This window comes from Oncorhynchus gorbuscha, unplaced genomic scaffold (genome assembly GCF_021184085.1).
Source record: "Oncorhynchus gorbuscha isolate QuinsamMale2020 ecotype Even-year unplaced genomic scaffold, OgorEven_v1.0 Un_scaffold_1747, whole genome shotgun sequence".
In the NCBI taxonomy this organism is placed as follows: Eukaryota; Metazoa; Chordata; class Actinopteri; order Salmoniformes; family Salmonidae; genus Oncorhynchus; species Oncorhynchus gorbuscha.
The window spans coordinates 37,450-51,371 of record NW_025746436.1 but is presented as its reverse complement, the minus strand read 5'-3'; the positions used below and the strand labels follow the sequence as shown (position 1 = coordinate 51,371).

General features: G+C 42.1%; 1 protein-coding gene across 1 annotated transcript in view; it reads right to left on the bottom strand.

The window, feature by feature from the left end:
• The window catches only part of LOC124024150 (C-myc promoter-binding protein-like), a gene marked incomplete at its 3' end in the record, with an annotated part of 100,696 nt that overhangs the window by 61,589 nt on the left and 25,185 nt on the right, over window positions 1–13,922 (bottom strand). Inside the window, 8 exon segments of the mRNA XM_046338147.1 lie at window positions 1,916–2,131; window positions 5,288–5,388; window positions 7,081–7,177; window positions 7,180–7,255; window positions 8,017–8,161; window positions 11,765–11,823; window positions 12,506–12,572; window positions 13,494–13,777. Coding sequence (XP_046194103.1) covers window positions 1,916–2,131; window positions 5,288–5,388; window positions 7,081–7,177; window positions 7,180–7,255; window positions 8,017–8,161; window positions 11,765–11,823; window positions 12,506–12,572; window positions 13,494–13,777 — 1,045 coding nt within the window.

The following is a 13,922-nucleotide window of genomic DNA, read 5'->3' as shown; positions in this document are numbered from 1 at the left end:
AAGCACATTCTCCCATTACCCATACTTGTGTGTGTGTGTCTTTCAGCTCTAGTCATTACATAACAATACTGCAGAGGTCTCTCTAAACTCCTCATCCCTATTTGTCGGGATCACAATCCTCATATCCAACATGTCTTTGGCTACAGCTAGCATGGTTAGCATCCACTAGAGAATGCTCATGTCATTGGCTACAGCTAGCATGGTTAGCATCCACTAGAGAATGCCCATGTCCTTGTCTACAGCTAGCATGGTTAGCATCCACTAGAGAATGCTCATGTCCTTGGCTACAGCTAGCATGGTTAGCATCCACTAGAGAATGCTCATGTCCTTGGCTACAGCTAGCATGGTTAGCATCCACTAGAGAATGCTCATGTCCTTGGCTACAGCTAGCATGGTTAGCATCCACTAGAGAATGCCCATGTCCTTGTCTACAGCTAGCATGGTTAGCATCCACTAGAGAATGCTCATGTCCTTGGCTACAGCTAGCATGGTTAGCATCCACTAGAGAATGCTCATGTCCTTGGCTACAGCTAGCATGGTTAGCATCCACTAGAGAATGCCCATGTCCTTGTCTACAGCTAGCATGGTTAGCATCCACTAGAGAATGCCCATGTCCTTGTCTACAGCTAGCATGGTTAGCATCCACTAGAGAATGCTCATGTCCTTGGCTACAGCTGCTCACATGTCCTTGTCTACAGCTAGCATGGTTAGCATCCACTAGAGAATGCTCATGTCCTTGTCTACAGCTAGCATGGTTAGCATCCACTAGAGAATGCCCATGTCCTTGTCTACAGCTAGCATGGTTAGCATCCACTAGAGAATGTTCATGTCCTTGTCTACAGCTAGCATGGTTAGCATCCACTAGAGAATGCCCATGTCCTTGTCTACAGCTAGCATGGTTAGCATCCACTAGAGAATGCCCATGTCCTTGTCTACAGCTAGCATGGTTAGCATCCACTAGAGAATGCCCATGTCCTTGTCTACAGCTAGCATGGCTAGCATCCACTAGAGAATGTTCATGTCCTTGGCTACAGCTAGCATGGCTAGCATCCACTAGAGAATGTTCATGTCCTTGTCTATGGGCCATGGTCAAAAATAATGCACTAAATAAAGGATAGGGTGCCATTTGGGATGAAGCCCTTGGCTACGGCTAGCCATTGCAGTCTTTAACAATAAAGGACCGTCTGACTAGTTTAGCCACCAGAGACAGTGCAGATTGGATGGTATTTTGGGGCGGAAGCGTAGCCTAGTGGTTAGAGCGTTGGACTAGTAACCGGAAGGTTGCGAGTTCAAACCCCCGAGCTGACAAGGTACAAATCTGTCGTTCTGCCCCTGAACAGGCAGTTAACCCACTGTTCCCAGGCCGTCATTGAAAATAAGAATATGTTCTTAACTGACTTGCCTGGTTAAATAAAGGTAAAATTAAAAAAATTAAATTAGCCAGCTTCAACTGGCCCCAGTCCAGATTCAACTCTATCAGGTGTGGTATTAGCCAGCTTCAACTGGCCCCAGTCCAGACTCAACTCTATCAGGTGTGGTATTAGCCAGCTTCAACTGGCCCCAGTCCAGACTCAACTCTATCAGGTGTGGTATTAGCCAGCTTCAACTGGCCCCAGTCCAGACTCAACTCTATCAGGTGTGGTATTAGCCAGCTTCAACTGGCCCCAGTCCAGACTCAACTCTATCAGGTGTGGTATTAGCCAGCTTCAACTGGCCCCAGTCCAGACTCAACTCTATCAGGTGTGGTATTAGCCAGCTTCAACTGGCCCCAGTCCAGACTCTGGAGCAGAGAACAGCTGCAGCTAGCTAGAGCTCCAGACCTGCACATGCACTGAGACTCACACACACATAGACTCACATACACACACAGAGACTCACACACACACACACACACACACACCAAGCCGGTACTAACCTTGCAGGTCAAAGAGAGAGGAGGCGTCAGTAGTCTTCTCAGACGGGGCCTGGGTGATGGGTCTCAGGTATGAGCGGTAGCCTTTCAAGATGGCCGCCATGAACCTGAGGAAGGCTTCCTGTATCTCCATCTCCAGGCTGTGGAGGCTCTTCCCACAGGCCAGCTCTGTACAGTCACTCATACTCAGCTCCAATAGGCCATCAGGATGCTGCTGACCTGGGGAACCAATAGAAAATAGGGATATTGGTTCTGCTGATCTGGGGGGAACCAATATAAAAGAGTGTTGTTGGTTCTGCTGATCTGGGGGGAACCAATAGAAAAGAGTGTTGTTGGTTCTGCTGACCTGGGGGGAACCAATAGAAAAGAGTGTTGTTGGTTCTGCTGATCTGGGGGGAACCAATAGAAAAGAGTGTTGTTGGTTCTGCTGATCTGGGGGGAACCAATAGAAAAAAGTGTTGTTGGTTCTGCTGATCTGGGGGGAACCAATAGAAAACAGGGCTGTTGGTTTTACATTTAAGACATTTACATTTAAGTGATTTAGCAGACGCTCTTATCCAGAGCGACTTACAAATTGGTGCATTCACCTTATGATATCCAGTGGAACAGTTCTGCTAATCTGGGGGGAACCAATGGAAAATATGTTTTTTGTATCTTATAGGGTTTGTCCCAAATGGCACCATATTCCTTAATGTAGTGCACTACATAGGGGACAGGGAGCCATGTGGGATGCATCCCTCATGCAGTTCCAGAGATACATAGAGGAAAACACTCTTTGAAGATACAATGGGTGGACAAAACATTAGGAACACCTGCTCCTTCCATGACATAGACTGACCAGATGAATCCAGGTGAAAGATATGATCCCTTACTGATGTAACGTGGTAAAATCCATTTCAATCAGTGTAGATGAAGTGGAGAAGACCGGTTAAAGAAGGATTTTTAAGCAACATAATATTAGGAAGGTGTTCTTAATATTTTGTCTGCTATGTTTAACTACCTGTCACAGTTGAAGACAGTTTAAAACACAACTTAAAACAAGCAGGACTGTCTGTATGAAAGGTGAGTTGATGACGTGGGGGGTTTTGGGTTCTGTCTGTCTTGTTGTTGTTGAACTAGATGAAAGGGTAAATCACACAGTTTAAATCTCTACTGAAGTTACTTTTCCTCTGAGAAACAAGTCCCTAAAGATCATATATATATATATATGCCATTTAGCAGACGCTTTTATCCAAAGCGACTTACAGTCATGTGTGCATACATTCTACGTATGGGTGGTCGCGGGGATCGAACCCACTACCCTGGCGTTACAAGCGCCATGCTCTAACAACTGAGCTACAGATCAGGCTCAGCTTGTCACTCTGCCAATCTGTATCGATGTTCAATATTCCCAGACACTGATGCAGTGGCAGGACACATTTTCAGCCTCACTGAGTCTCAGAATGGAACACTATTCGATTTGTATTTGATTTCTCAATAAGCAGGCAGCAGGTTTACTGGCTAGGATATAAATAACACAACTGAACTAATGGAGACAAATAGAGCAGGTAGGGAGAGGGAGTGGGGGGAGAGAGAGAAAGGAGGAGAGGGAGGAGAGATAGTGAGAGGAGAGAGAAGAGAGCGGGGGGAGAGAGGAGAGAGAGGGGTGAGAGAAAAAGAGAGGGAGAGAGAGATGCAGCGAGAGAGAGAAGAGAAGAGAGAGATGGGTAAGAGAGAAAGAGAGGGAGAGAGAGATGCAGCGAGAGAGAGAAGAGAGGAGAGAGAGAGGGGTAGAGAAAAGAGGAGAGAGATGCAGCGAGAGAGTGAGATGAAGCGATCGAAAGAGAGATGCAGCAAGAAAGAGAGAGCGAGAGAGAGATGCAGCGAGAGAGCAGAAGAAGGGGAGGTTGGGGGGAGATAGAGGGGTGTGAGAGAAAAAGAGGGAGAGAGAGATGCAGAGAGAGAGAGAGATGCAGCGAGAGAGGAATAATGATGTAATACTAACTGGTGGTTTTGTTACAGAGGAAGAGGAGAGAAGAAGAAGAATGATACAACACTGTTCTTTAATATAGAGGGTTTGGTAGAGGAGAAAGAGAGGAGAGAGAGATGCAGCGAGAGAGTAGAGATGCAGCTGCTACAGTGGCTCAATATTCAGAGAGATGCAGCTACAGAAAGAGAGAGCGAGAGAGAGAAAAATGCACTAGAGTGGCTCATCATATTCAGAGGAGAAAGAAGAGAAGGAGACGAGGAGGAGGGGGAGATAGAGGGGTGTGAGAGAAAAAGAGGGAGAGAGAGATGCAAACACGTAATACTAACTGGTGGTTTTGTTACAGAGGAAGAGGAGAGAAGAAGAAGAATGCAAACACGTAAAGTACTCCTACACTACTGCTACAGTGGCTCATCATATTCAGCAGGAGACAAACACGTAGCTACAGTGGCTCATCATATTCAGCAGGAGACAAACACGTAGACTCCTACACTACTGCTACAGTGGCTCATCATATTCAGCAGGAGACAAACACGTGAGAAAACACTACTGCTACAGTGGCTCATCATATTCAGCAGGAGACAAACACGTAAAGTACTCCTACACTACTGCTACAGTGGCTCATCATATTCAGCAGGAGACAAACACGTAAAGTACTCCTACACTACTGCTACAGTGGCTCATCATATTCAGCAGGAGAGGAATACACTACTGCTACAGTGGCTCATCATATTCAGCAGGAGACAAACACATAAAGTTTTACTGCTACAGTGGCTCATCATATTCAGCAGGAGACAAACACGTAAAGTACTCCTACACTACTGCTACAGTGGCTCATCATATTCAGCAGGAGACAAACACATAAAGTACTCCTACACTACTGCTACAGTGGCTCATCATATTCAGCAGGAGACAAACACGTAAAGTACTCCTACACTACTGCTACAGTGGCTCATCATATTCAGCAGGAGACGAACACGTAAAGTACTCCTACACTACTGCTACAGTGGCTCATCATATTCAGCAGGAGACAAACACGTAAAGTACTCCTACACTACTGCTACAGTGGCTCATCATATTCAGCAGGAGACAAACACGTAAAGTACTCCTACACTACTGCTACAGTGGCTCATCATATTCAGCAGGAGACAAACACCTGAGAGTCAAACACATCAGCTTGAAAGAATCTTTCACCTTGAAAATGAGTTTTATTGAAAAAAGTGTTATTGATCTAGCTTGGTTGCCAGATCTTTTTTTGTTGCCAACTCCTTTGTCTTTGTTATATTAAAGGAGTGAACTGAGGCGGAACCAGAGTCACATCTGGCAACTCAGGCTACACTTGACCCAGTTTATTCATTCTGAAATCTTTAGTCCTCTATCCACACAGTACAGTACGGTCCTCTACTCACCGTCCACCAGTTGCTGGTAGAGATTGTTCAGCACATTCATCAGGTTTTTACAGGCTTTCTTTGGCAGGATCTTCCAGGTCAGGGCCCTCTTATCTCCGTTGCTGAAAGGAGAAACACACGGTCAGCTCTCCAGAGGTACAGAGAGGTGAAACACCCCCAAAACTAACACTGACGGAGGATAGGGGCAGGAGACCACCCACGAGACGGCTGCCTCCAAGACTGCTCCAAATATCTTAGGACCACAGAAACAGATTGAACTTTGACCCATATGGAAAATGGATGCACACATGACTGTACAGCGCTGTGGATAAAAGCGTCTGATAAATGGAATATATTCTACTATTATCATTACACCTACAGTGGCCAAACACGACACAATACAGTCTCATTTTCTTCACCATCGATTAAAGGCCTACAGTGTAAAACACTTCCACAGCCCAGCTTGAGGAATAGACTGTCTCACCTGTATCACAGCCCACCTTGAGGAATAGACTGTCTCAGCAGGGTTAAAGCCCACCTTGAGGAATAGACTGTCTCACCTGGGGTTACAGCCCACCTTGAGGAATAGACTGTCTCACAGCCCACCTTGAGGAATAGACTGTCTCAGCCCACCTTGAGGGGACTGTCTCAAAGCCCACCTTGAGGAATAGACTGTCTCAACTGCAGGGTTAAAGCCCACCTTGAGGAATAGACTGTCTCAGCTGGGTTACAGCTCACCTTGAGGAATAGACTGTCTCAACTGGGTTACAGCTCACCTTGAGGAATAGACTGTCTCAACTGGGTTACAGCCCACCTTGAGGAATAGACTGTCTCAACTGGGGTTACAGCCCACCTTGAGGAATAGACTGTCTCAACTGGGTTACAGCTCACCTTGAGGAATAGACTGTCTCAACTGGGTTACAGCTCACCTTGAGGAATAGACTGTCTCAACTGGGTTACAGCTCACCTTGAGGAATAGACTGTCTCAACTGGGTTACAGCTCACCTTGAGGAATAGACTGTCTCAACTGGGTTACAGCTCACCTTGAGGAACAGACTGTCTCAACTGGGTTACAGCCCACCTTGAGGAATAGACTGTCTCAACTGGGGTTACAGCCCACCTTGAGGAATAGACTGTCTCAACTGGGGTTACAGCCCACCTTGAGGAATAGACTGTCTCAACAGGGTTACAGCCCACCTTGAGGAATAGACTGTCTCAACTGGGGTTACAGCCCACCTTGAGGAATAGACTGTCTCAACAGGGTTACAGCCCACCTTGAGGAATAGACTGTCTCAACTGGGTTACAGCCCACCTTGAGGAATAGACTGTCTCAGCTGGGGTTACAGCCCACCTTGAGGAATAGACTGTCTCAACAGGGTTACAGCGCACCTTGAGGAATAGACTGTCTCAACAGGGTTACAGCCCACCTTGAGGAATAGACTGTCTCAGCTGGGGAGATGGTGTTTCGTGTAAGAAGAAGCTGTGCTTACTGGGAGATGGTGTTTGTGTCAGAAGAAGCTGTGCTTACTGGGAGATGGTGTTTGTGTCAGAAGAAGCTGTGCTTACTTACTGGGAGATGGTGTTTGTGTCAGAAGAAGCTGTGCTTACTGGGAGATGGTGTTTGTGTGCAGAGATGAAGCTGTGCTTACTGAGAGATGGTGTTCGTGGTCAGAAGAAGCTGTGCTTACTGGGAGATGGTGTTCTTACTGTGGTGTTCGTGCAGAAGAAGCTGTGTTTACTGGGAGATGGTGTTTGTGTCAGAGAAGCTGTGCTTACTGGGAGATGGTGTTCGTGCCAGAAGAAGCTGTGCTTACTGGGAGATGGTGTTCGTGTCAAGGTCGACACAGCTGACGTCCAGCGGGGGTTCGTAAAGGTCAAAGTAGCGTGAGTCGACCCCCACAATGAAGGGGCAGGGGCGGAGAGGACCCCTGCCAGAGCCAGCGGGCACAGAGGGATGTACGGACACGGCCAGTGGAATGGGAAGATCATCTGAGGGGGAGAGACAGAGAGGGAGGGAGGTCAAATGAGGAAACTGAACCTTTAAAACTACTGTCAAAACCGAGAGACATTACCAATACTGCAATTGTTAGCTACTACTAAAAATACTAACAAACTGCCATAGCGAATTATTTAAACCCTACTATCAAACTGCAATAGCTAATTATTTAACTTCTACTATCAAACTGCCATAGGAAATTATTTAAACCATACTATCAAACTGCAATAGCTAATTATTTAAACCCTACTATCAAACTGCCATAGCAAATTATTTAAACCATACTATCATTTAAACCATACTATCAAACTGCCATAGCTAATTATTTAAACCATACTATCAAACTGCCATAGCTAATTATTTAAACCCTACTATCAAACTGCCATAGCTAATTATTTAAACCAAACTACTTTTTAAACTAAAAACCACAAGCTACTACTAAAAGTCCTAAAGATTCAAACAGTTGATATCTGAGGTACTATAGTGTTGAACAGTTGATATCTGAGGTATTATAGTGTTAAACAGTTGATATCTGAGGTATGTTAAACAGCTGATATCTGAGTGTTAAACAGTTGATATCTGAGGTATTATAGTGTTAAACAGTTGATATCTGAGGTATTATAGTGTTAAACAGTGTTAAACTGATATCTGAGGTATTATAGTGTTAAACAGTTGATATCTGAGGTATTATAGTGTTGAACAGTTGATATCTGAGGTTCTATAGTGTTGAACAGTTGATATCTGAGGTACTCACAGCCACCAGAGCCTCAGTGACACTGGTCAGAACAGCGGGCCGTAGAGAGTGAACCAGGATCTTATGTTCTGTCACAGCAAACACCAGGAGCGTTATAGCATTCTCCGGACCGAGGTTCTGCAGCAGTATGGAGAACCGACCACCACTGGAACACAGCCATAGAAGAGATTAACACACTACATCACTATCATAACACATACCATACATTAACCATACCATAACATATACCATACATTAACCATACCATAACTAATATTAACCATACCATATAACATATACCATAACTATACCATACATTAACCATACCATAACTAATACCATACATTAACCATACCATAACTAATACCATACCATAACATATACCATACCATAACTAACCATATAACCATACATAACTAATACCACCATACCATAACTAATACCATACATTAACCATACCATAACTAATACCATACCATAACATATACCATAACATATACCATACATTAATCATACCATAACTAATACCATACATTAACCATACCATAACATATACCATACATTAACCATATCGTAACATATAGCATACCATAACTAATACCATACCATAACTAATACCATAAATTAATCATACCATAACTAATACCATCAATTAACCATACCATAACTAATACCATACATTAACCATACCATAACATATACCATAACATTAATTAACCATACCATAACTAATACCATACATTAACCATACCATAACTAATACCATACATAACCATACCATAACATATACCATACATTAACCATACCATAACTAATACCATACATTAACCATACCATAACTAATACCATCAATTAACATTAACTAATACCATACATTAACTAAGACCATAACTAATACCATACATTAACCATACCATAACTAATACCATACATTAACCATTAACCATACCATAACATATACCATAACTAATACCATACCATAACTAATACCATACATTAACCATACCATAACTAATACCATACCATAACTAATACCATACATTAACCATACCATAACTATATACCATACATTAACCATACCATAACTAATACCATACATTAACCATACCATAACATATACCATAACAACTATACCATACATTAACCATACCATAACATATACCATAAATACATATAACCATACCATAACTAATACCATACATTAACCATACCATAACTAATACCATACATTAACCATATCGTAACATATACCATAACATATACCATACATTAACCATACCATAACTAATACCATACATTAACCATACCATAACATATACCATACATTAACCATACCATAACATATACCATACATTAACCATACCATAACTAATACCATACATTAACCATACCATACATTAACCATACCATAACATATACCATACATTAACCATACCATAACATATACCATACATTAACCATACCATAACATATACCATACATTAACCATACCATAACTAATACCATACATTAACCATACCATAACTAATACCATACATTAACCATATCGTAACATATACCATAACATATACCATACATTAACCATACCATAACTAATACCATACCATAACATATACCATACATTAACCATATCGTAACATATACCATAACTAATACCATACATTAACCATATCGTAACATATACCATAACTAATACCATACATTAACCATACCATAACATATACCATAACATATACCATACATTAACCATACCATAACTAATACCACACATTAACCATATCGTAACATATACCATACCATAACTAATACCATACCATAACTAATACCATAACATATACCATACATTAACCATACCATAACTAATACCATAACATATACCATACCATAACTAATACCATACATTAACCATACCATAACTAATACCATACATTAACCATACCATAACTAATACCATAACATATACCATACCATAACATATACCATACATTAACCATACCATAACTAATACCATACATTAACCATACCATAACTAATACCATAACATATACCATACATTAACCATACCATACCATAACTAATACCATAACTAATACCATACATTAACCATACCATACCATAACTAATACCATACATTAACCATATCGTAACATATACCATAACTAATACCATACCATAACTAATACCATACATTAACCATACCATAACTAATACCATAACATATACCATACATTAACCATACCATACCATAACATATACCATACATTAACCATACCATAACTAAAACCATAACATATACCATACATTAACCATACCATACCATAACATATACCATACATTAACCATACCATACCATAACATATACCATACATTAACCATACCATACCATAACATATACCATACATTAACCATACCATACCATAACATATACCATACATTAACCATACCATAACATATACCATACATTAACCATACCATACCATATACCATACATTAACCATACCATACCATAACATATACCATACATTAACCATACCATAACTAATACCATAACATATACCATACATTAACCATACCATACCATAACTAATACCATAACTAATACCATACATTAACCATACCATACCATAACTAATACCATACATTAACCATACATTAACCATACCATACCATAACTAATACCATACATTAACCATACCATACCATAACTAATACCATACATTAACCATACCATAACTAATACCATACATTAACCATACCATAACTAATACCATACATTAACCATACCATAACTAATACCATAACATATACCATACATTAACCATACCATAACTAATACCATAACATATACCATACCATAACTAATACCATCAATTAATCATACCATAACTAATACCATCAATTAACCATACCATAACTAATACCATCAATTAATCATACCATAACTAATACCATCAATTAATCATACCATAACTAATACCATCAATTAACCATACCATAACTAAAACCATACATTAACCATACCATAACTAAAACCATACATTAACCATACCATAACTAAAACCATACATTAACCATACCATAACTAATACCATCAATTAATCATACCATAACTAAAACCATACATTAACCATACCATAACTAATACCATCAATTAACCATACCATAACTAATACCATACATTAACCATACCATAACTAATACCATAAAATAACCATGCAATCAATTAATCATACCATAACTAATACCACGAACTTCACCAGAAGCCACCAAACCTTCGTCCAATTCTTTAAACCAATCTAAAGGCATGTTTTGGAGTTCCTCAAGGTACTGCTATAGGACCACTACTGTTCTTATTATGATATACATCTGTTAAATCCACTTCAATCAGTGTAGATGAAGGAGAGGAGACAGGTTAAAGACAATTGAGTCATGGATTGTGTGCCATTCAGAGGGTGAATGGGCAAGACAATAGATTTAAGTTCCTTTGAACGGGGTTATGGTAGTAGGTGCCAGGCGCATCGGTTTAAGTGTGTCAAGAATAGCAACACCTCTGGAGTTTTCACGCTCAACAATTTCCTGTGTGAATCAAGAATGTTCCACCACACAATGGACATCCTGCCAACGTGGCACAACTGTGGGAATCATTTGAGTGTAAAGTCCATCCCCCGACAAATTGAGGGCAAAAGGGGGAGGGGGGGGTTGTGCAAGTCAATATTAGGAAGACGTTCATAATGTTTTGTACACTCGGTGTATATGATACCTGTCTTACCTGAGTGGTAGAGGGGATGACACAGGCTGGCTCAACATCAGGCTGTCGTGAGGAGAGAGCTGGGGAATGTCAACACATTACCAGAGGTATAGTGTGGTGGGGACAGGTCTGGCACAAAATGGCTGCCGCACTTCATTTAGCAGATGGCTGTTATCAAAGACTCCCATATAACCAGTACTGTCTCTGTTGCCAGAGATTGGTGCTAGAAGGGGGTATAGTGTGGTGGGGACAGGTCTGGCACAAAATGGCTGCCGCACTTCATTGGGCTGTTATCAAAGACTCCCATATAACCAGTACTGTCTCTGTTGTCAGAGATTGGTGCTAGAAGGGGGTATAGTGTGGTGGGGACAGGTCTGGCACAAAATGGCTGCCGCACTTCATTTGGCTGTTTAAAAGACTCCCATATAACCAGTACTGTCTCTGTTGCCAGAGATTGGTGCTAGAAGGGGTATAGTGTGGTGGGGACAGGTCTGGCACAAAATGGCTGCCGTGCTTCATTTAGCAGATGGCTGTTATCAAAGACTCCCATATAACTAGTACTGTCTCTGTTGCCAGAGATTGGTGCTAGAAGGGGGTACGTTACCTCAATACAATGTAAATACCTTTGAGAAAAACACTATGAAAAGAATGATGATTATGATCAAGACAGAGTCAGACATGGTTTAGTCTTGAATAGAGACACACACTGACAGAAACCATAAACATAACATAGCAGCCAGCACTATGGATGACTTAACTCACCTGCACCAGTATCCTGGGCCTCTGAGAGGAGGGGAAGGGGACCTTGTGCATGAAGTGGGAGATGTGCCTGACAGGATGAAGAAGAAGAAGAAGAAGAAGAAGAAGAAGAGAAGGAGAAGAAGAGAAGAAGAGAAGAAGAAGAACAAGAAGAAGAAGAAGAAGAAAGAAGAAGAAGGAGAAGAAGAAGAAGAGAAGAAGAAGAAGAAGAAGAACAAGAGAAGAAGGAGAAGAAGAAGGAGAAGAAGAAGAAGAAGAAGAAGAGAGAAGAAGAAGAAGAAGAAGAAGGAGAAGAAGGAGAAGAAGAAAGAAGAATAAGAAGAAGGAGAAGAAGAAGAACAAGAAGAAGGAGAAGAAGAAGAAGAAGAAGGAAGAAGAAGAAGGAAGAAGAAGGAAGGAGAAGAAGAAGAAGGAAGAAGAAGAAGAGGAAGGAGAAGAGGAAGAAGAAGAGAAGGAGAAGAAGGAAGAAGAAGGAGAAGAAGGAGAAGAAGAAGGAGAAGAAGGAGAGAAGAAGGAGAAGAAGGAGAAGAGTTACAGGACATGTGGCCAGAAATAACCCTGAGGAGGAGGTGAGCATAATCTGTCATCACAGCGTCTGGGACAGGGGGGGGGGGGTAGATTTACATAGAGTTCTGCCACTACACTGTCACCTGACCATCATAATGCCCTGTTGAACTGTCAGCAAACACTTGATCTAAACATAGCCTCTGGTGTTTATTTAGTGGACTGGATACCATTTGGAATTGTTAAATATTCTAGGGAGTGTGTCTACAGTGTATCTATGTACAAAGTGCCTGGATATGGTGCCTGTCCTATAGAGAGCTGTCAACACAGGCAGTGTCATACAGGGTCACTGACAACACTGTGTACTTATAAAGGACCGTGGCTCAGCATGGTCCCTAGCAACACCAAGGCCAATGGGTTCAAGTGCTGCAGTTGATACCACAAATGTCTGCTGTGTCCTAATATATATTATTCACACGGTGCTCACTTCTCGATGGGCAGGGTGTGAGGTCCAGAGATGGAGTATCGATAGAGGAAGGTGAGGAACTTGCGGAAGGCGTCGAAGAAGGGCCAGTGAGACAGCAAACAGATACACTTGTTGGTGTGTAGCGCTCTGGGGCCCGGAGCTGGAGTGGAGGGGGAGGTGGCTGGGGATGAGGCTGGGGAAGAGGGCCCGTGGTCCAGCCCCGGCAGACCCAGCTGAGAGCGCTGCTGGTCGGTCAGACAGTCCTGGGAGTAGGGCTCGTAGAACTGGATGGCTGCACCGTACACCTGAGATGAGGAAACACACAGATACACGTCAGGATGGATCCATTAGTACATAGAGGGCACATATGTATCTGTTGCCATACAGCTGACTGGAACCAGAGAATGTCAGTCGAGTGGAGGGAGGAGCTGGAGCGAGGAGCTGGAGCGA